Consider the following 23,796-nt stretch of genomic DNA (forward strand, 5'->3'; position numbering starts at 1 on the left):
CCATGTTACCATTGAGAAAATTAAGAATATGGTCAAATGCACTAAAAACATTTTCTCATCTCCTCCTATTCACCATTTGTTAATGTTTGTATATTTTTGTACAGGGTTCATTACTGTTTATACAACAGAAGAGCTTTTTTTTCTTTTCTGTTACATTGAAAATCTCAGTGTGAATTAGAAAATCTTCATTTCTAGAAGTCTCTAGTACATAAAACAGAGAGGGAATGAAAGCTAAAGCTGCTTAAACTGTGTATTTGGAACAGAATGATACAAACTCGAACTTCTTAAAACAAGATTTATTGGCACAAACATACATGTTACAAATGTCTACGATACTCTTGGAAAATATGTTCACCACCTCAAAAAAATCACTGTTCACAGAAAAAGTACAGTAATATCAAACTTTGTAAGTCATCACAATTTCAGCATCAAAATACATGCATTTTATCATTTATAAATGAAATTCCACTGACCTCCAGGTAAAGCACTTTAAGAAATGTCCTGGTCTCCACAAGGTTATTTTTTCCTCTCCAGATAGTTCCAATAAGGTGCAAATGGGTTGTTTTCTGTAGAGGCACGAATCACAGCTCCTTGCTCAGTACAGCTGAGTCTATGAGGTGAGAGATGCTGTTCTCAGCACAGACTTTCAGGCCCTTTCTGAGTGTGTTCCTACAGAGCTCAACACCCCTGTGTGGCCTGTAAAAGAATGCAACTAGATATTTGGTCTGGAGTTTGGGCTTTTAAACGGGCAACTGAAAACTTATTTCTGATTGTTCCCATCTCAGGAAGTAAAGCTTGAAGAATCTCAAGGAAAGAGGTAGAAGAAAGGTTTTTATTTTGCATTGCCATTCCATCAGCGTTTGAAACAGGCGTGGCATTGCCAAGGATACTCGTGAGGAGAAAGGGTAACCTCAGTAAATCCTCTTCTTTCTTTGGTGCCAGTCTAGTAACTTAGCAGCCACTCAAGATTTTGTCACTGACCTCAGACAATAGAGAACAAGATTTCAACAGTTGTCCTGACTCTGATTCTGTGCCTATTCCAGGCCTCACACACACACACAGAGGGGAGAGAATGCTCTGATGTCCTCAGCATGATCACATCTGCCTCGGTCCAATGGCAACAAGAAAGAAAGAAAATTTCTTGGTGTCAGTGGAAGTTCTTTGAAAAAAGGGGGGTTTCACTTAATTCCACTAGATCTGAATTTGATTCCAATGAGATTGGTGCACAACAGAACAAAAAGGCAAAACCACAAACCACATGCACTCACAAAGGTGTTTCCTACACCTTTCTGAGCCTTGGTAGGGCATTGAACACAGCCAATGACAGAATGTGTTGTGGAGCCATGGGCCATGGAGATTGTCACACCTCATGGAGACAAAGCCCCTGCAACCCTCCCCAGCCCCAAAGGCAGCCCTGCCTCGAGCAGGACATGGGACCAGGCAACCCCAGCAATCCTTTATCCCTGTTTTTTATCATTCAAAGGAAAGGTTTTTCCTCTTCTGAATTGGAACACGGCACAGATTCCACGGCAGGCCTGGATTTAGCCAGGACAAATGAGGGTTTTTCACTGTGTTAAACAGAAATTCACTGCCTGCTTAGGCACGTGTTGAAACCTCTTCCAGGCCTGGCCATGCCTTGCTCCTCACTCCAGGCAAGCAAGTGTGAGACACTGCAGGGCTGAGCTGATGACACAAACCCCTCCAGAGGCTGCTCTTCTGCGCTAACACTCAGGCACAAGTCATTAAGGAAAATACTAATTAGCTGGCTATGAACTCATTTCCTGCAATGAGCATAACAAGTTTATAATAAGAGTTCATATATTGCCACTTAGAGGGCTTTTTATGCTGCAAAGCAAACTAAAGGTTGCCCACAGCAGACAGTGGCTGTTCCATCTCTTTCCTGCCTGGAAGGAGAACCTCTCACCCAAATGGCAAATGCCTGTCTGCATATTTAAGCACTTCCTTTGGAAAGGGGAAGGAAAAAAGAATAGGACTTGCCAAATAAAACTTTAACCTCTCCACACTTGGTGCATCCCCCTCAGAATGTATTTTTGCAACAGACAAAGCTTGTTTTTAAGTCCTGCTCTTGAGTAGGAGGTGCTAATTTCTAATCTTTCAGTGATGCTGAAAAACCTCATAATATCTTAGTAAAAGACTGAGTAATATGTTACCACGTTTGTGTTTGGGGGAGGGAGGATGTTTCATTTACAAAAATGATTATGTTTTTCAGAAAAAGGAGTGAGCTATCTGTAACATTTTATTGTGCAGACCTGTGAGTGTGTCATAGCATTATTGGCATTTTATTGTCTGGGGAACATAGACTGAAATTAGCTTTTCAAATGAGAAAAAAAAATATTCCTTCATCTATAGTTAAGCTTTGGAAACTAATTATTTGACTATTTTTATAGCTGCTAATTGCTTAAATAATACATAAATAAGTAATGAGTAAACTTTATACCCATAGTCTTTACCATACATTTCTACTTTTATTCTGAATATTTTTTCCCTTTGGGTTTCAGGAGAGGCTGAACTTGTATTAATTAGCAGCTTGCTAGTGGCATGGTAGTCACTCCAATCACTCAATTTCCAGTTCCAGCCAAGACTACTTTCATCAATAAAGAAATTTTAGCAAACTTTCAGATCAATACTATAAATATTAATAGCTAAACTTCCAAAAAAATTTATGCATTGTGCATGTATGAATTTGTAGGTCCGTTATATGCACTATCTCAATCCTTGAAAATAATTGCAGCTGCCATTATTTAGTTTTGCTTTAAACAAACCTGCAATGTATCAGGGGTAGAAACTGATTTAATTCTTTCAAACTTTTCCTCACAAAAAGCTCAGACCACCACCATGTGTTCACATATATATGACAGGAAGGGATTTTTTATTCTCACCTTAGGCCATTTACAGGTGGACAAGCACAGGTACTGGGGTGGATTGAGAGTAACCAAAATAATCCTGTTGTGCAAAAAAGATTCCATTGCTGAGCCCAAACTGCTGTAGGACAAAGGGGACATTCAGGCTGCATCTTTACTGCCCCAGGCACTGTGAAATCCTAATTTCACTGAGGTCCTTGAGCACTGCTGCAGCTGCCAGCATCCCCATGTCTGGGGCTAGAGCACCCCAATAGGTTCTCTCTCAAAGGAATGCTGCACCATCCTTCCTGCATTGTCCAGGAGAAACACCACCATCTGTCAGAGTTCATTGTAAGGATTTGAATTTGATAGACAAGCACTGCTAAATTTTCATATAAAAAGGGTTCTCCTAGGTACAGCCACTTACAAAAGGGATTTTACTGAATGCTAGCGATATTTCACTTTCACCATTTCCCATTTATGATATTCTCACTACCACATTATCTTTATTTACTGTTTCTTTCCAACAAAATGAATGAAATTACTGTTACAAGAACTGCTAAATAAATTTAATTAAAAGTCCAGTGTTACAATTTAAGGTAGTGTAGCAAAAATGCTGCTGTTTGGCCTTCTTTTGTACCCCCTGATTTTGAAGCAAACGGAGGCCCAGGTGTTCTGCCCCAGGTGTGGCTGAGCAGGAGGGAGGTTTGAGGAGAGCTGGGGGCTGTGGCAGGAGGTTCTGCTTCAGCCAAGCCTCACCTGAGCTCTGGCTGAGGGCAGCAGTGGCGGCGTGGCAAAAGGGACTCAGCCCAGAGGCAGAACGGCCCCAAAATTCTGTGCTGCAAACACACTACACTCCAAAACCTCAACAGCTTTCTAAGAGGCTCGAAGAATAATGGATAAGCCAGACACTGTGAGAAGAGCTAAAGAATGAAGAAGGTTTTTTTTCCAATTGTCTTTGTTGTTCTCTCTATTTTCCCTTTGAGAACAAGTACTTTGCCCTTTTACACTCTAGTACATGGCTTTGGTTGAATGGAGTGTTACGTGCAAACCACGAGGCTGTGTTCATGTTTTGAAGAGGTGCAGGTTCTGGTTTTTGCTTTGGAGAGTTAGCAGATGTGATACACTCATGACAGAATGAGGTTATTGCAGGAGTGACTCATTGTTGAATAATCAAGTGTTTACTCCACCAAAACTGCATGTAACCAGCCTGCCACAGTTTCCCTGCTTTATTCCAAGATGTATCTTTTAAATGTCAGTGCACCGGGAAGGAAGGTAAACTCCTTGGGTGGCTCAGATCTCTTTTTATGCATGTGTTTAAAGGCAGAGAGTCTTGGGGTTCTCAATGGAGAATAAAAACTACTGAGCACATCGGTTGAGACACTCATTAATCAGCTGAGGAAGGGAAATCAACTGGAGAGGAAAACAAGATCCTTTCCTGAAGTATTTCTGAAGTAGACCAGATGGAGAAAGAACAACTGGTGTGAGGTTCTGGTTTGGTTGTTTCATACATCCCAATCTAGTATCCCTCCTGACAATAATGTAACAGTGTGAGAAAGCTTCAGCCAATAATATATCTAAAATTAATTTTTTTCAAACTACCTTCTTCAGCCTTTGATTTTTCTTTTAAAGAAGTTAATTTGATGGTTCGTGTGCTTTCTCTGGCACAAATGTATCTTGTCTAGCAACAGGGACTTAAATCAGATGAGGAAGAACTGGCTGGCAGAGCATCTCAGCCTTCTGACGAGATAGAGGGCCCAAAGGTTATGATCTGTTACAGGTCTAAAGTTCAGGTCAGGATGCAAATCCAGATCAAAGAGACTTTGAGGCCTTTCTCTAATACTCACTGTGTACATTGGGAGGGAGCCCAGTGCCTTATGTGGCTGCTGGTTCAGCCAAGCCTGTTTAAAGGGCAGGAGGAGCAGGGCTGAGAGGCAAATCCTGGAACATGCCCAAGTGCTCCCTAGGTTATTTGGGAAGGTCCTCCACCAACATGCAATCAAGGGGCTCTCTTAAAAAAAAATTACAGATCATGCATATTGCCTCTGTGTGGAAAATCTCCCCTGGAGTAGAGGAAATTCACTCTGTGAAAGCATGAAAGAGCTGAGGCCGAGCTTCTGGAAGTTCCCCAAGTTTGAGTCTCCCATGGTCAATGCCCTTCTGGGAAACAGACATCACCTTCTTGCAGGTATGCTCTAATATCAATGTCAAGAACTTGGTCTTAAGAGCTAAAATCCATTGTATTCAGACAAGAAGTGGTGCAGCTGCTCATGAAATTAAAGTTAGGTGAAGCCTTGTCACAGGAGCAGTGACAGAAACTGTGGAATTTTAAAAGGTCTTGCTACTCAGACAAAAGCATAGCAGATTTTTGAGGCTGTTCTAATTAATTCCTTGCAGTCAATAATGTCCTGATCTTCCATCACTGTTTAAGTCACTTATTGCAGGTCACTACATAAAAAGAAGAAAAAGCCAAATATTTGACTTGCCTGAATTGTTCCTGTGGGTAACATCACGCAGGTTCCAACTGAATGGAAGTGCCAGCTTTAGAAGTCCAGCTGGCTACATTTCTAAATCACCCCTTGTCTTACAAGACCCTAGGTTACATTCAGAATCTTTATCAGATTCTCCCATCCTCCTTCTAATAGTATTGGATTAGGTTTGACTCTCTTGGATTGACTGTGCTGTTATGTAATGCTGTCAAGTGAAAATCAGGTCAAGTACCTCGTTAGGGCTTCCACACTAAGTTTTCCTGCCAAGTTCTGTGCTACACTGGTTCTGGGTTTAAAGCCACATCTGTGTTTTGGGTTTAAAGCCACACCTGTGTTTTGGGTTTAAATCCACACCTGTGTCACTGCAACACGAGCTAAATTTGGAAGTGCAGTGCCCAAGCAGGACCTCAGTAGCCCGTTGATAGTGGGTGCAAGGAACACTTATTCAAGCTCAGAAGCTAATGTAGATCATTGAAAGATGACTGAGGAGCCCAGCAGCAGCCATGGTGCAGGCCCTGAGCAGCTGTTAACCCCTTCCTTTCAGTATGCTCTGTGGGAAGGGCATCTCCTGCTGTACAGCCTCTGTCATGTACAGCTGTGCTCCAGACAGCATAGGAGGAGCTTCTGGAAAGGATGGAATGTGCAGGTCTCAAACAGTGTCTGATTCTGGATAAAGCTACCAAGAGCATTGCTTCCAGCCAGGAGAGGCGTCAGTTTGGTGCCCAAGGTGGCAGTCAGGAAGCTGTGGCCCTGCAGTCCCTGGGGATATGCCAGGGTCACTAAAGGAAGCCTTTTTGTGACCCTTTGTTTCACCAGCCCAGGGGAAGAGCCCAGGCAGCATCAGTGGCACAGAGCAGGAGCTGAAATTCTGACTGGTGGTGACTGAACAAGAATGACTTAACCATTTCATGGAAAATTCACAGGCAGGCAGTTGTAACTGCCCAGACATTTCCAGCCTAGAGTGGAAGGCAATCAATCTTGGCTCCACCACAAATGAGAGCTCCAATCAATCCTGGCTCCACCACAACTGACAGCTCCAATCAATCCTGGCTCCACCACAACTGAGAGCTCCAGCTGTGTTCATATAGATTGTGCTCTGCATTACCCTGCACGGATGGGAGAGATGCTGTTGCACAATCTGTGACCCTGAACAGTCCTCCATCACCATGATGAAGGTTTAACCCTCTGCAAGAGCAGCTGAGCTCCATGCATCAGACACATTTGTTCATCTCTGTGCATCAGACACATTTGTTCATGCTCCCTGGGCAGAATTAGAAAGATTCCATGGCTTATCTCACTAATGACAACCAACCACCACAGCACATGCAGTAGCAAACATTGAGCATTCCAGAGCACATCATGGGTCAATGACTTTGAAAAGTTAAACACATTAATTTACTGTACTTCATCACCACACTGGAGGAAATAGTCAGGAGGAAACATTCTACAACCCACTAGAAGGTAGGTTTCTTAACTCTTCCTTGAAAATTCTCACTTTTATTTAGCAGTCATCCCCATTAGTTACAATTTTGAGAGAGAATAGGTCCACATTCCACAAAGAGCAGTTTCTGTTCTCCACTCTCACCTAAAGGTGAGATTTGATTTTGATTATTAACTTGCTTGAACTACATTAGCTGGGAGAATGTGAGCTTTGCATCCTTGTAGCACTTCCACTGCATTTTCATGTGGGAGCTTGGTGTGTTTGCAGCTAGAGGATTCAAACTCTTTAATGTGTATTTGCACTCCTATCAGCTGAGTATCAGTTCAGCCTCTCAGAGGAGAAGGAACATCTGTATTAAGGCTCAGTATCAGCATTTCACCTTCCTGGTTGCACCACCTCCAGCTAAAGCTGTGCCCATCTCATGAGTGTGTTCAGCAGAGAAGCCCTGTGAGGACACCACGCTCAATATCAATATCAGTATTGATAATAATATCAATTATCAGTATCAGTAACAGGTGTGGGTGGCAGGGTCCCACTCTCAGCAGATCATTCCTTCAGATCAGGTATCAGATAACCTTAGCAGTTTAACAGGGCTCCTGAAGTTGGATGGCTCATTCCTCTCCCAGTGAAAGCTCATTTATACAATTGTGTCACCCCACAGAGTCAGGTCTTTCATCCCTGCTACGTTTTTGTCCAGCCCAGGAGGATTTCTGAATTGTTTGGGTTCTCACCCAGCGAAGGACTGTATGATCAGGGCATACCAGGGAGTCCAGTATCACATTAGTAACTTGGAATATTCAGCTTCATTAAGACTGGGGCCACTTTTGACTTAATGATATGAAGTAGTACACATGACTAGAAATTGATAAATATTTAGGGGAAAATGCAACTGGAACCTTTCAATTGATCATTACTTATTCTCTCTGCAAAATTCTACTTCAGCATAATTTATGTATAGATTCACAGTAACAAACTGGTCAGGCTCTCAATTTTTTTAACTCTGTGTCAAGAGAAATACTCCTCAGTGGGAATATTTACACTACTATTATCATTGTTTCTATTCCCTAATTAAATCACAGACAAAAAAACCCAACCCATCAAATTATTTTTTAAAATTCTATTAATTATTTTTATAAATTCTGAAGGAGTTAACCTAAAAAGACCTTTTCCTGAATTTCCTGGCTCAAAATTTGATTAATTCATTTTTAGTTTGATTAAGGATGATTAAACTATTCACTGTTTTAAAAAGAAAAACAAGAAACTCACCAAAGCATAAAGAACTTTCTCTCAAGCCACAATATATTTCTTTTAATTACATCAAGTGTTAATTTAAATTAATTGAGTATAATAGGTGTCTCAGCTGAGCACTTTACAAAGATGACACTATAGTCTATGAACTATCCACATGCACAAATTAAAATACATCTTTTTAAAGCCTATTAACACCCCTACTTTGAACAGTGTTTCTGTTCCTTCCTCCTTTCCAGGAAAGCTTTGCTGGGCACCCTTCCCTTTCTCAGCCTCTCCCCACTGTTCCCCCCTGCCTTCTTCCTGATTTTTGAACCATCCTGGCAGTGGGGACCATTCCTGCAAATGCAGCTTCCTCCCCAGAGCTTGGCAGCCTCCGACACCACCAGAGCTGCTCATGGGCCTCAGGTCAGGGCCCAGTCATTGGGGATTGGCATCCAAGAGATGTCCCATGGACCCTGACAAATGGGGCCTTGAGTTTTCAGCAAGAGACTGCACCTGAGCCATTTGTGATGTTTGCATCACCACTTCTGCATTTCCCTTGGCTTTTTCAGGACTGTGACTAGCTAATGCTTTTTGGCTGTCACACAGGGTTTTCTTTCCTTTCTGGCTTTCATATTGAGGCCATCTTGGTTGTTCAGAACACCAAGAGGTGTTTTCCATGAGGAAAAATATTAAATCCATAAAAGATGATAAACCAGTCTTTATTTATTTTCTGCAGACAAGGTTTTAAGACTTGGATTCTACATCTAACCTCAAAGAAATCTGTGTTTGGTTGGCTAAACTGAAATATGATATCTTACATGAATACTTAGAGGTATCACTCTCTTCAATGGGAGTAGCAGATACGTCTGACAATGGATTTTGCCATCCAACTTTAGGAGCTCAGATTGAGAATTTTGGTCCTAATGTTTGCTGCAACCTTAGATTTGGGTCCAATCCACCTGGCAGTGTCCCTTTAAACAGGAGCTTCCCCACAGCTGCATTCTCTGACTCTGAGATGGTTTAGGATGCTTTTCATATACTACAGTTTCTGAAGGTCAGTGCGTACACATCTTAAGACACAGTGATTAGACAGTGTATGGAACTACTTGGCAGTATTTAGCTGGTACAGTTTCTTGTGGAAACAACAGAATTCCAAAATACACCACACTGAATGCTTATGGGTTATTACAAGCAAAAATCCCAAGACAGCGGGAATTAAAAAGCGGAGTTCAACAAAGGAACACTGATATCGTCGGTTGATATGAACAAAGGTGTGCCAAGTCTTCCTTCTCTGCTTTTTCAAGTGGAGAAATAAACTGGGAAATGAAGCAGAAGGAAAGAAAGATTAAAAAAAAAAAAAAAAAGACAAAACCCAGGAGTTATTACAGAGTTACTGTTGTGCTTTTCTCACAGCAGTGTCAGAGGGCTGCAAAAATCCTTAGCACATTCCAGATGAAGAGTGCAGGGTGTGTGGCAGACACAGGGATGCTCCTCCTGTGCCCAAGGGAATCTGGAGGTGAAAGTGGGGTAGAAAGCAGGGGAGACTGAGGCTCAGAAGGCAGAAAGGGCAAGGACTGGCAGTGATGTTATCTGCTGTCCCCAGTACAGCAAAGCCGTGTGCTGTCCTGCATCCTCCTGCAGGCAGCACCCATGGCTGCTGAGAGGAATGGCTCAGCTTGTCTGCACCCACAGCCACCCCCAGGGAGGGCATGGCCTTGTTCCCACTCACATCAGACTGGAAAAGCCATGCAGGCCTTGTCTAACAGCACCTGCATGCTTGATGTTTATGGCATTTAAACATATAGTGCAAGTAAACACAGCATTGAGTTAAATACACAAGGTCCTTCATGAAGCTGCAACCTTTAGCTGCAACTTAACACAGAGGAATCAAACTGGGAAAATAATTTGAACAACAGGTACAGTCAAATCTCACTGACCTGGTACTGGATCTCACTGTGGTGAGCCACAGCGTGGGTTGAACAATATTGTGATTAAATACCCTGCACTCAACCTAACCCACGTCAAACCTGCACTGGCTTTTTTTTCTTTATTTTTACTTTAGCAGAACAGGCATTCAGCATTTTAACCAGGAGTAAAACAATGTTCTTACTTCCTAAACTTCCGCGGAGGTTGATATGAGCTATGTTGACCACATTTTAGTTTCTTAATACTCACATAATGCTCAGTGAGGAATATATACCCAGCAATTAGTTCAGTGGCTGCACATCTTCTTTTGTCTGGTTGCTGCACAAAGACTGGTCTTTCTCTTGAGTACCCAGTTAATACAGTTAATATCTAAGCATTTCCCATTCTTACTGTATCAGTGTTACGAAACCCTGGAATTATTCTGGGTCACTCTGGTGCCAGCATTCATAAGGCTAATAAACTGTCACATGTATCTCATTCCTTTTAGTCATGTTTACAGGTGATCCTGCAAGCTTTCTTTACAGGAGCAACAGAGGAAAATGGAAACATGCTGAGCATCAGGCATGTAACTTGAGAGCTGGGAATTAAGTCACATCCACAGTCTGGCCTTTTGGTGAATCTCTTCTGGGTTACCACCTGCATTGTGTATCTGGAGAATCTCCCTTTTAGCAGTTAATGCCATATTACAGTTATGTCACCTAACAGCTGTTGCTAGCACAGGGTTACATAAATAAAATGTTCAGTTCCTGTCATTACAAGGTCCCTGAGTCCCAAGCAGCAGGGCTGCTATTATTCATTCATAGCTCCCTTCCCTACACAACTGTGTGGAACGAGATGATCTTTTCAGAAAAGAAGTCAGTGAGACTTTGGGCCGTATCTTTTAACAACATTTGGGCATTCGAGGTGCAAAAGGATCTTCAGAAGCACTGACATCTCAGATTCTAGCTGGTATGGCAGAAACCAGGCACCTACATGCTTTTTAAAAATTCATCAGATGCCTGTGTGCCTTCACCCTCTTTTTATAGGCATGAGATATTTCAAGGATTACTGTTCTTAGCAGAAAACACTGGGACTGTGGCAGTCATCATCATCATACTAAAAGGAAGATCTCTGAGACTGCATAAAAATTTATTTAAAACATAAAAAGGGAGAGCTTTTAATCCTAGGGAAAGTTATGTAATATGCTGATGTTAAAAACATTAAATGTCAACAAATTCTGCCAATATGTGTCCAGGGAGTTTGCAGTAATTCTCACTATAAAAGCATAACACTAGAAGGGAAATTTCACAAATTAATCAGTTTAAATATTTTATATCCATTTTTTTGTTGCTTTGTTTTTCAATGTATCAGCCATTCTTAAGTCACAAGCCATTAAGAACACAAATAAAAGAGAAAATGAATTACTCACTTATAATTATAATGAGAATGACTGCACATACTACACCGAGGATGATCATCATCTATAAAAAGAGAAGATATGAGAAAGAAAAACAGAAAGTCAGGTTTTCATGTGCAACAGATTAACCCCTCAATTTTTTTTCTTTTACTTAATGACTCAATCCTCATAGTTTTAACTCTGAAAGGGACTTACTAAGGCCCCAGATTTATTGCTGGTTTTAAAATCAGCAATGGGCAGAGCCTGTTGTCAGAGCTGGCCAGAAATAGGTGGGTGCAAAGCAGAGCAGAGGCAGCCCAGAGCCCCCTGAGAGCTGATGAACCCTCCGGGGCTTCAGCCCAGTGGCCATTATTACCCCAGTGAGCGGAAAGACTGAAAAACAACAAACATGGGAATGTCAAATCAAAGCCTTCATTCCTCCTACCACGAGGACAGAGCCAGCCATTGGCTTGCAGGAGATCCTTTTTAAATTTCTTCCCTTTCTTTGCAGAGTTTGGGAGCCAGAGGAAGGACAGGGGGATTGTTTGTCAGCAAAAAGCAGGAAAGGAGAATGAGGGCAGGTTTGGAGGTAGTGCAGGTCACTGTGGTGACAGCAGTCACAGGGGTGAACCTAACTCAAAATCTGTGCTTGCAGATCCCAAAAGCCCTGCTTCCTGCACTGCTGGACTTATCAGCTGGGCAACAGCTAAAAGAGGCCCAGAGGACCTGCTATGGTAAATTTCTAATGTAGACCCTTTTATTTCTGGTGTGTTTTTACATGTATTTTACCCAGAATATTTTGTCTTGCTCTACATTTCATAGCACTGTGGATTGGAGAGACAAAGCAGACAACAGGCTAGTGAGGGACACATGTGGGATTCCCCCTTGGGAACAGCTGCTTTTATTTGGGTGGACATAAGTGGTCAGCAGGAAAGTTGGTGTTGAGCAATGGAAACCAAGCTGAACTTTTGGCACAGTGTTTGTGGTGGTGGTGCATGAGTCTTAGAAGAGTAAAAGATGAAGTTTCTGGGTCCAAAATCCACAAATATTGGAGAAGGTCTGAAAAAGCAAAGGAGAGTGAGGCTCCCTCTGCTCTTGGGGAAGGATTAGATTTTGGAGCTGGTTGATCAAAGTCCTGCTTTATCCTAATCAGCCCCTCTTCATAAGAGACTGTCATTTTCTCCCTTCTCACAGCAGTGTACAGAACCCAGTTTTGAGTATTTTTTTATGGTTTACCATCCTAAAGAAAAATCAAATCAATGATCCCCACAAGGAAAAAGCTTTTCTCCCACTGCTGGAATTCGCTGCACCTGATCAGGTTTTGTGGTTCCCACAGAGAACTGACACAAATTGACATGGAATGGTTTCCCGTTCCTATTTGAAGGCACTGGGGAAGCATCAAACATTGTACCTACATTTTATATACTGCAGAAATTATGGGTTCTGGTAAAGATCAGAGTTGCTTGACTTCTGGAGCCTTGAGGTCAAGGCACCTCCTTCTCACCTTGACGAGAAGAGATGAGTCAGAGGTGCCATCCTGCAGGCAAAGTCCCACTAAATGCAAGTGAAAGCAATTCCTGCCAAGAAGTGATTCCAAACAAGGGTTTATATTCCTTACCTTGCAATTTTTCCACCAGTATTTCCTCTTCAGCTTGGCTGCACTGGTCTCAAACTGTGAGGCACCTGCTTGCAATGCATCTGCCCGGTTGTCGAGCTCTGACAGCTTCTGGTCCCTCTCCAGCACCTTGTCCACGTTCATTCTCATGATGTCCACCACCTGTGAAGGCACAGACACACCTGAGACCCCTCCCACAGGAAAGATGAGGGGCACCCATCTGGTCACACCCTGGAGTGTCGCACCTCATCCTAAACCCAGCTGTGGGAATTGGAAAAACAGAAATTCCACAGACACAGGAGAGTTTGATCTGCAGCCTTGGGAGAAGCCTGGACTGATGTAAAAATACAATACACAGACATTAGGCAGAAAAATCATAAGTTTATGTTTCTGTAGTTGTAAGTAAGAGTATGCCTTAAGTGAGAAACTGCATTGATAAGATGGTGAAGGGTTATAATGTAGGGGTGTAATTGTGTAGAGCAGCCAAGAGTTTAGAGGTTATAACAGAAGCATTTGTGTGCATGTGAGACAGAAGCCCATTGGGTAAAAGTAACCACAGTGCAGTGGAAGTGAGTAAAGGTGATAGGTTAGAAAAGCAAAATAAACCCTGTGGCAACTGTCCCCTGTCGCAGATGTCTTTTATGAAAAATCCTTTCCTTAGGATTTTTCCTCCTGAGAAGCTGGGAGGCCTCAGGAACAAAATGTAAACAATGGTTATCTGCTGCTGTGGAATGCAACAGGTGCATCTGTGATTGGTCTCATGTGGTTGTTGCTAATTAATGGCCAATCACAGTCAGCTGGCTCAGACTCTCTGTCCCAGACACAAGCCTTTGTTATTCATTCTTTGTTATTCTATTCTTAGCTAGTCTTCTGATGAAATCCTTTCTTCTATTCTTTTAGTATAGTTTTAATATAATATATATCATAAAATAATAAATCAAGCCTTCTGAAACATGGAGTCAGATCCTCATCTCTTCCCTCATCCTCAGACCCCTGTGAACACGGTCACAGTCCACTGGATCAGAAGGTTCTATATTGCCTTGTAATGAAGAACTTGTGACTGCTTTGAGCTATGGCTGACTGCTTGTTCCTCTAAAATCTCACAGCCTCTGAGACTGATGTTTATCTGAGCAATAAATTATTCTCAGCCCCAAAATAGTCCCACCCCTTCATTAAAAGCAGCGGCAGTGATGCCCAGCCTTTTGCCGTGTGGTGTGTGATGGCATTTCCTGAGCACTGCCCCAAAACCCAGCCTGTGGAAATAGCCCCAGTGAGATACACTGTGCTGGATGTCCTTAAGGGAGAAAATAAAGAGACCTCATGAAACACCACATTTAGTTTGATTAAAGTTTTTGACTTCTTTTATACAAATACAAAGATCTGATGAAGATCTCTGCAGCACAATTTGGCTGACATCACTAAGAGCAAGCCATTGTTCTCCTTGTACATTTAATACCTTCCTTACCTGAAGTAGGGAAAGCAGACAGACAAAGGCCACTCTAAAGGGAACTGTGTGCATTTCCTTACCAAATAATTTAATCATTCTGCAGATCTTTTGGGCAGGATGACTTCTCAGCCATCATCTGACGTCCTGCTTGGAAGTGGAGGAGGAGAATGTTTCACCTGAGCAAATTCATCCCAAAGGGCAGCAGAGAGCCAGGATGCAACAGGCAAGGGCTGCTCATAAATGGATTTTATGCTTTGGCTGAGGTGAAAATCCTCTTCTAGCAAGCCAATAACTAAATGGCAATCCTGCAGAAAGTCACCACTTTAATGCAAATGTCAGACAGTGTCACAATCTCTGTAAAGCTGGGTCCAATTTTTCTAGCAGTGAACGAGGCTGATGGTCTGTTAATTAATTCTCACACTCTATAATAAGGAATTCGATGTTATACATATTTAATAAAATTTAACTATTACCTGCAAAAATCCAGAATTATTTAAAGGATACATTATTCAAATACAGCGAGAGGAAATTGATAATGAAAGAATCTTTAACAGGACTGGCAGAAGGTCTCAAAAGATTTGTTTCACTTGTCTACCAAACCTAAACCAAAATGAAATATTTTGGTCAATCCAAATTTTCTTACTTGCTTTTTCCAAACCAAAACCTTCCAAGCACTTAACTTCATATAAACAATGCTATTTTTTAAAAATTATTGATTTCTCAACTAGTAATTAGTTGAATTTTATCTTGCTGCAATGATTTGTAGTGAAAATTATAAACTATTTGAAAATGCTGATACAAAATACTCTGCTATTTCCTACCCATTCTCTTCATTTTTGCGCGGTTTTGGTTGGGCTTTTTTGTTTGTTTGTGGGTTTTTTGTATGCTTGGTTTTTTGGGGTTTTTGTTTTGTTTTGTTTTGGTTGGTTTGTTGGGTTTTTTGGTTGGTTTGGTTTTTTGCTTGTTGGTTTTTTTGTGTTGTTTTGGGGGTTTTTCGGTTGCTTTGTTTTGGTTTTTTTAGGTTTTGGTTTGGTTTTTTTGGGGGGGTTGTTTTTTTCTTTTTAGTTTTGCTGGGGTTTTTTGGAGTTTTTCTTTTGTTTGGTTGGCTGGTTTTTTGGTTGGTTTGGTTTTAGTTGGTTTGGTTTTTTGTTGTTGGAATTTTTGTGTTGTTTTTGGGGTTTTTAGGTTGCTTTGTTTTGGTTTTTTTAGGTTTTGGTTTGGGTTTTTTTTGGGGGGGTTCTTTTTTTAGTTTTGCTGGGGTTTTTTGGAGTTTTTCTTTTGTTTGGTTTAGTTGGTTGGGTTTTTGGTTGGTTTGGTTTTGGTTGGTTTGGTTTTTTGTTGTTGGTTTTTTTGTGTTGTTTTTGGGGTTTTTAGGTTGCTTTGTTTTGTTTTTTTTAGGTTTTGGTTTGGTTTTTTTGGGGGGGGTTCTTTTTTTAGTTTTGCTGGGGTTTTTTGGAGTTTTTGTTTTGTTTGGTTTGGTTGGTTGGGTTTTTGGTTGGTTTGGTTTTGGTTGGTTTGGTTTTTTGTTGTTGGTTTTTTTGTGTTGTTTTTGGGGTTTGGGGTTGCTTTGTTTGGTTTCTTTGGGTTTCTTTGTTTTGGTTTTTTTAGGTTTTTGTCTGGGGTTTTTTGGGGGGGCTTCTTTTGTGGCTTTTTGGGTTTTCTTTTGGTTTTTTATTTTTTTTGGTTTTTTTTTAGTTTTGCTGGGGGGTTTTTTATGGTTTTTTTGTTTGTTTGTTTTTTGGTGGTTTTTTGCTTAGTTTGCTTTTTTGGTTCTGTGTTTGTTTTTTGGTTTTTTTTTTTTTGTTTTTTTTTTTTTGTTTCCCCAGAACCACTTACGGAATTTAACCTGGCTGCAGTGAACACTCGCCCAGGTGAGATTTCATTTTTTGTCAAATAGATAAATGTTTGTCTGGGCCTTAGAAAATAATCTCTATGGTGTCTGGAGGAATCGGCGGGGGGAACCCCAATAGAGAAACAGGTGAAATCCTCCCCGGGCATCACAACATCAGCATCACCAACAGCGGAGATTCCCGGGCTCTGCCGCCACCTGCGGGCGCACGGAGGGAAAAGAGCCGGGACAGAGCCACAGGTGAGGGATAAAAGGGCTTTGACTTCGGTATTTCATAAATATCTTTCTTCTAGTTGTGAAAGATGCGTATTTATGACTGGCTTTTCGCAAATATTAACGTGAATATTATATGTGTTGTGTTAGAAAGTTATGCTGTGTTAATTTTCTTAAGTAGTGTGTTAAATGTAGTTTTAGGTTATAACAAAATGTCAAAATAGAAACTATGCTGTGTAAGATACTTTTTTAAAAGAAAGGACTCGCAGTGAGATAGCAGCCACAGGACACCTGGATCTTTCAGAGAAAGAGAATTTATTGCTCCATTATCAGAAGAAAGGAACTTCTTCCCATCTTGCTCAGCCCTGAAGATGCTGTTAGGATTCAGAGGAAGAAGCTGACACCAACCAGACAGAATCCTGTGTTTGAATGGAATTTATGCATCATGTATGAGGTGTATGAATATGCAACACATTGTTTTAAAGGTTAATCCTCTGTTAACGTGGGTCCTTTTCCAGGCTTATTTTGCCCAGAAAAGGTACCTGGACTGTCCATAACTCTTTGTTTCTATTGTCTCATATTGTCCTAATTCAAATTGTCCAAATTATTATTACTCTAATTATATTACTATTTTTATAACCATTTCACTACTATTAAACTTTTAAAATTTTAAAAAGCAGTGATTGGCGTTTTTCACAGTAGTGATGCCTCAGGATTTTAGCTTTTATATTTTTCACATCCTGTACTGCATCAGTGCATAACTCTAAACTCACTATAAACTCTAAAACCTGTCAGCTGCTGTTCTCCCTTTTATTCAGACAAAACAATTCCTCTCCAGGCCTGAAGCTCAAGGACACCCTACAGCCTCAGGCCCCAAAAAGTACAAACAAAAGTGAATTTCGGGGAGCAAAGTGGGGGTAAATAACTTCATTATCTGAAGCTGTAATTAAGGGATTAGCCCCTGATATGTAAATGGACTAAACTTATAATTGTGTGAAAAACTGGTGCCCATTGTCCAGCTTGGGTGTAGCCTCTGGGAGGCTGTGACTGTCCAGGGTGTGGCTGTTGAAGGCCTTCAATAAATCCCCACTTTATTCTCTGAATCTTGTCCGGCCTCTGCTCTAGGCAGCCCCTCCAAGGCATCAGCACAACAATTCATCAAGGTGCACACACACAGTAGATCATGTATGTGAATGTATAGACCTTGCAAATTAGCAAAATATCTAACAAAGATGCCTCAATGAGGGGCTTAAATGAATGGCCTGACATCTCCCTATTCTAAAGTATTTCCCCCCAGAGGGGCCTGATTTTAGTTTACAATAAATGTTTTAGGAGGGGGCCTTGGTATCTCAGGATAGGGTGAGGCTTTCCAGTCCCCAGCTGCAAGGCTTTTAAGATGTCTGGCCTAGCAAAATACCAGGATATTAAGTTTAAAAAATTAGAAATATGCTTGTTATGAGTATTGAGAACACATAAAATATATTTAAAAAGTAAAAAAAACCATCATGACATCACACTGGATCCCTTGGTGTTACAAACCAGCACCACCCCAGCGAGCTCACAGTGCTGGGAGTGCCAGCTTGCCTCTCTTGGCTATTCTGATATTGTGATTTCCCTGCTAAAAAGGACCTGCTGACCACGTGCTATCAGCTCCAAACCAGTGAAAAATTCTTCACTGACAGAGTAATTAGGCACTGGAAGTGTCTGCCCGGGGAGGGGTGGTGTCGCCATCCCTGGAGTGTTTAACAAGGCGTGGATGGGGCACTTGGTGGCGAGGAGGTGTCAGGGCAGGGTTGGACTAGATGACCTTAAAGCTCTTTTCCAACCCAGATCATTCCGTGGTTCTGTGACAGCAGCAGCCTCTCTCTCAAATGGCATCAAAACCCCCACAAATCCTGGATTTCACCAACACAACCCTCAAATCCAAGAACTACTCATTGTCCCCCCCATACTGGGCAAGAGCAACATCCAAAACTATCTCATCATCTCCACAAAAAGACAGATTTTCATGGGTCTGAGTGAAAAGAATCAGAATACAGAGTATCTTAAACACAAAGCAGGGGCTCACTCTCCTCACTGATGCCATCTCTACTGATCTACTTGAAGAGCCCTATGTGTCTGACAGGCATCACTCCTTTTAAGATAATAAAAGGCAATTTTATCATCTTTTAGGGATAGTTACTTTTGCTGTCATTCACATAAACAATTACAGGGCCTTCATGATGTAACATCTTGAGGACAAGAAATTTATTTCATTATTCTGACCAAAGACAAAAGTTAAAATGTAACATTCATTTCCCCACTGGAAGAGGAAAAAAAGAGATAAAGAGAGAACCTAGTCTAGACATTTCTGCAGCATTTCTGCAGCCAGAGGATGTTGTGAACACATCTGAGCAGCAACAATGGGAAGACCAGAAAGTCACTGTTCCAGATTTTCAACAAACAAAAGCTTCTCAAAAAGACAAGGCCCATTTTGACAGGTGTATTTAACTCATCTTAAGAAATGCATTTGAGTTGGATATTTTGAGGTCTTCTCTACTATCTTCAAAGCATGCCCAAAGCTTTTGAAAATAGAGGCTTTTAGGCATGTATGTTATTGTATTTGGAGGGTGCCCCGTGGCAGGAAGGAAATTAATCTGACTCCATGTTCTCAGAAGGCATATTTATTTTATTATTTATTATTTATTATTTATTATTTTTTAATTTTTATTTTATTTTTATATTTTCATATAATATTATTATATTGCATATCAATATATTATTATATATAATAATCATATTATATATGATATATTATATATTCTATATTATATATTATTATATATGTTATATAATATATATTATTATATATTTATATAATATATGATAATAGTATATTATTATTTATTTATAATTTTATTTATTTTGTATTTATTATTTTATTTTTATTTATTATTTTATTTATTATTATATTAAACAATACTATACTAAGCAATACTAAAGAATACAGCAAGGATACTTACAGAATGCTAAAAAGATAATAATGAAAACTCCTGACTCTCTCCAGAGCCCCGACACAGCTTGGCCCTGATTGGCCAAAGAGTGAAAACAACTCCCAGCAGAATCCAATGGAACAATCACCTGTGGGTGAACAATCCCCAAACACATTCCACATGAGCACAACACAGGAGAAGCAAATGAGATCAGAATTGTTTTCCTTTTCTCTGAGACTTCACAGCTTCCCAGGAGAAAAATCCTGGGCAAAGGGATTTTTCAGTGAATATGAATACCACAGTAAGTACATATTTTCTAATGTGTATTTTATCAAATTGGCTTTTAAGAATCACACAAGCTCTGTGCACTTCGCCACAGACAGTAAGTAATGAGTTACTTCAGCCTTTGGAGGGGTGGAACAATATTCTTTCCTCAATAGCCAGCACACAAAGGCACCCAGCAGGTATGTAAGGATGCTACAGCTGTGCTCACTCTTCCCATTCCCACAGCATCTGAAGGGACTCTGGCATTACAGCCAAAACAAGAATTTAAGAATGTGCTGGAACAGGCACATGGTCCCGCAAGATCAAGAAAAGGAGTGGGGATTTGTTAGAGAAGCTGTTATGACATCATGTGTGGGTGCCTTTCTTTGGGAATAAATTGGGATGATTAATCAATAGAGCTCCTGCTAATGAACACCGCCCTCAGTGGCTCAGTTCTGGTGGTTTTAATCTATCTGGAAGAAGCTGATGCTCTTCTGTCTCTGTGACACAGTCTGAGAAAATAGTATCTAAACTTTAGGATTAGACACACTACAAGAGTTGCTTCCACTATGACATCTCCTCCTAAGGAGACGACTGGGAGAAATTCCTGAACTGGCAGTGTCGGGGAAGATGAAACATGAAAGCCTTAGAAATATGATTGCCTGGCAAAAGATTTTGAGAATATGGAAATTATAAGTGAGATTGAAATGAAAGTAAGCTTTGAGATACTTCAGTTACTCAACAACTGGAAAGCAATGGTATGGCTGGTTGAAGGTAATTTTTTTTTGATGAAACAACACCCTCTGCTTGCAGACAGCTCCAAGGGTGATAGCAGACCCTACAGCTTGGCAGAAGGGGCCTAAAGAGGAGTTTTTAGGGTTTAAAATGTAATACAGTGTGGTAATGTAGTGACTCTTATAGGCTGTATGTAAATGCTATAGGATTTGTATCTTGTACTAGATTGGTTAGTGAGAATCAGAATATTCAGTACAGAAGAAGATTTATGGTACTGTAATGGGAACTTCGCTCTCTCATCCTCTTTTACTCTTCCTGGCTCTCTCATTTTCTCTTTACTCTGCTCTTGCCTTCTCTTTCCCTCTCTCTCCCTCTTTGGGGCCTGCTCTGAGCTGTGCCTGGCAGCTCCCAGCAGGGCCCTGCACCCAGGCCCTTTGCAATAAACCCCAAATCCCAGCAGGGCCCTGCACCCAGGCCCTTTGCAATGAACCCCAAATCCCAGCAGGGCCCTGCACCCAGGCCCTTTGCAATAAACCCCAAATCCCAGCAGGGCCCTGCACTCAGGCCCTTTGCAATAAACCCCAAATCCCAGCAGGGCCCTGCACCCAGGCCCTTTGCAATGAACCCCAAATCCCAGCAGGGCCCTGCCCCCAGGCCCTTTGCAATAACCCACAAGTTCCAGGACCTGGCTGCAGAGATCTCTGGGCTCTGTCCATCCCCACCATCCTATCCCTGACACTCCTACATGGCAGCAATGCCCACATTTAATCTGCAGAGCTGTTCCTGGTGCAGGGATATTTATATCCAGGATCTCTCTTTGCTGGCAAATCTCAAGTTCTGGACCCACTCCCTTCAGATGAGCAGGAGCTGCACAAGGGGGACCCAAGCACAGCAGCCCCTGGTGCTGAGCACTCACCTCGTCCACCTGGGCTTGTGTCTGCTGCAGCCTCTTGTTGCTGGACACGTTGGCGGCAGGAGGGGGCCCTGCAGCTCCTGCAGCCCCTGCAGGACCCTGGGCAGATGCTGGAACAGACCTAGGGCAGAACCAGAGAACCTGAGTGACCAAACCATCCTGGAACAGACCTAGGGCAGAACCAGAGAACCTGAGTGACCAAACCATCCTGGAACAGACCTAGGGCAGAACCAGAGAACCCGAGTGACCATCCTGACTTGCTCACAACCCCTTTCTAGAATGGTAAATAGTACCTTTCTCTTCAAAGAATTTTTGAAGTTTCAAAGCACTTTGTTTTTCTTCGAAGACCTTTACGCTTGTTTCCATTCTTGGATCACAACCCTACTGTTCCATTCTGTCAGACAATACTCTTTTCTGACCCAGAGATAGGGCAACTGAGAGGTATTTTAGACACTTTTATTCCATTTTCAGTCTCACAGGAAGGGTGAGACAATACAGATGTTACAATTCAACCATCACAATCAGAAGCCAACTGTTTTTTAATTACAAAACACTATAAGCCTTTCTTGGCTTATCAGCTTTTAGCCACACCATGCTGCAGATGCCTTAAAGCCAATCATTTAAAAAGCCCTCATGGGTCCTACTACAGGGCATCTTTCATGGTTCTATTCCTCCAAAGTATCCAGTCTTTTTTATAAGGCCATCCTTTGAAACTTGTTTCTAGTCCCATTTTTCTCTCCACAATTTCTGTCCTATTCCATGGCATTTCTAAATCAGCATTTCTTATCTCAAGGTTGGTATACAGAGGCATGCTATGTGAACCTGCTGTCAAGTTTTGAAAATTTTCTACAAATCTACTTCTTGCACTGTTCCTTCTCATACCACAAGCAGTTTTCACACTGTTTCTTGATGGGACTTTATCAAACTCTTCCATCTCCCTTGCTGTTTTTTTAAATGGTAAAAAATTCAAGTTGTCTACCCTAAGTTAGGCCAATAACCAAAGTGACCACAGAGCTTCTGTCCAACAAGGGAACCCCCTGAGCTCTGGGCACTCTGTAACTGCAGGAAGGGATGGGCTGTGACCCTTACAGTGTGCTGATAAAGCTCTGCCCTGCTCCTCCTGCTTGGAGCTCACCAAGCCAAGAGAAACAGAAGGAAACAATCAGAAACGGGAGGAGATCACATCCATCACAAACAGAAGAGAGAAGAAACAATCAGAGTGTCAGAACTCAGCGCATCCCTCTGGGTGTCCAGAGCTGCTGGGACCCTGCCAGGGGGCTCAGAGACCCTGGCACACAGCCCAGAACACCTGTGGGTTTGATTATGACCCATGGAGCAAATTACCAACTTTGTATGAGGACCTGAAAGCCACAGAAGTAGTGTAATAATAAAATTATCACTGGGTGAAGGGGTAGATTTTGGGGTTTTTAGAATGGGGGTTTTGGGAACAAGATGGAGGGACTTGGGCATGTCCAGTCCTTCTTCTTCTTCTTCTCTACCTCCATCTTCTGCTGTGACGTTGGCACTTTGGGATTGGTTTAGAGTAGAAGCTCACTATCTAACATAGGTGATAGGTATTGGAAAGTAATTGCAAACATGTTATAGGTAGTTTGTAGTATAAAGAGATAACACCACCCCGGGGGCAGGCAGAGTGCCTCTGTCTGTCCTGCTGAGCGGACCTCGGCTGGGCAGGAGAAAAATTTCTATAGATAAGATACAATAAACAACTCTGAGAGCGAGAACTGAAGAGCTGTGAGTCATTCTATGAATGTGCAGGCCGAAACAGAGACTGTTCATGTGTCTCAGGGCTGCAATAAGCTGCAACCTCCAGAGAACAGAGGCGGAAATGGGTGTGAGAATTGCACACAGCATGGGGTCAGTCACCTCTGGCACCAGCAATGCTGACCCTCCCCATTTGGTCCCCAAATGCCCACCAGAGAAGCTCCAGCATTGTCCACAGCCCCTGGAGGAGAAGGTCAGAGCCCTGCAATGCTGACCCTCCCCATTTGCCCCCCAGAGCAGCTCCACAGCCCCTGGAGAAGGTCAGAGCCCTGACCCTCTGCACAGCAGCTCCCAACCTCCAACACTGCCCTTCTCCAGGCTGTTCTGTAACAAAGGACAAAACAAATGTCCTGAAACCCCAACAGCAGATCTGCTCTGTCTCAGAGTGTGAGTTTGTGCAGACAAATCTGCCCCCCCAGACTGAGCAGGGTCCCTGAGCCTCAGCCAGCCATCCTCACACCCACACCTCACCTCTCCTTGCAAGGGACCCTCACTGCTCCCCACAGGGAAAAAAACCATTCCTCAAGCTGCAGAGGAAATCCCTGAGCATGTGAACTGAGAAATATCACAAATCCCACTCATGCATCACCAATGCCTTCCCACAGTGACAGACTGAGAGAACACAGTGTTTCTCTGTGAATCATTCCCTTCTACATCCTGGGCTCTGATTAATGCTGCTGG

The 23,796-nt window shown here is 42.0% G+C and overlaps 1 protein-coding gene across 1 annotated transcript in view; it reads right to left on the bottom strand.

Annotated features, from left to right (window-relative positions):
- Window positions 1-327: 327 nt before the first annotated feature.
- LOC131562659 (vesicle-associated membrane protein 2-like) overlaps window positions 328-23,796 on the bottom strand; it is a 29,237-nt gene continuing 5,768 nt past the window's right edge. The window contains 4 exon segments of the mRNA XM_058812484.1: window positions 328-610; window positions 11,359-11,410; window positions 12,944-13,102; window positions 21,337-21,454. Coding sequence (XP_058668467.1) covers window positions 582-610; window positions 11,359-11,410; window positions 12,944-13,102; window positions 21,337-21,454 — 358 coding nt within the window. The 3' untranslated portion in view covers window positions 328-581.

This window comes from Ammospiza caudacuta, chromosome 11 (genome assembly GCF_027887145.1).
Source record: "Ammospiza caudacuta isolate bAmmCau1 chromosome 11, bAmmCau1.pri, whole genome shotgun sequence".
Classification (NCBI taxonomy): Eukaryota; Metazoa; Chordata; class Aves; order Passeriformes; family Passerellidae; genus Ammospiza; species Ammospiza caudacuta.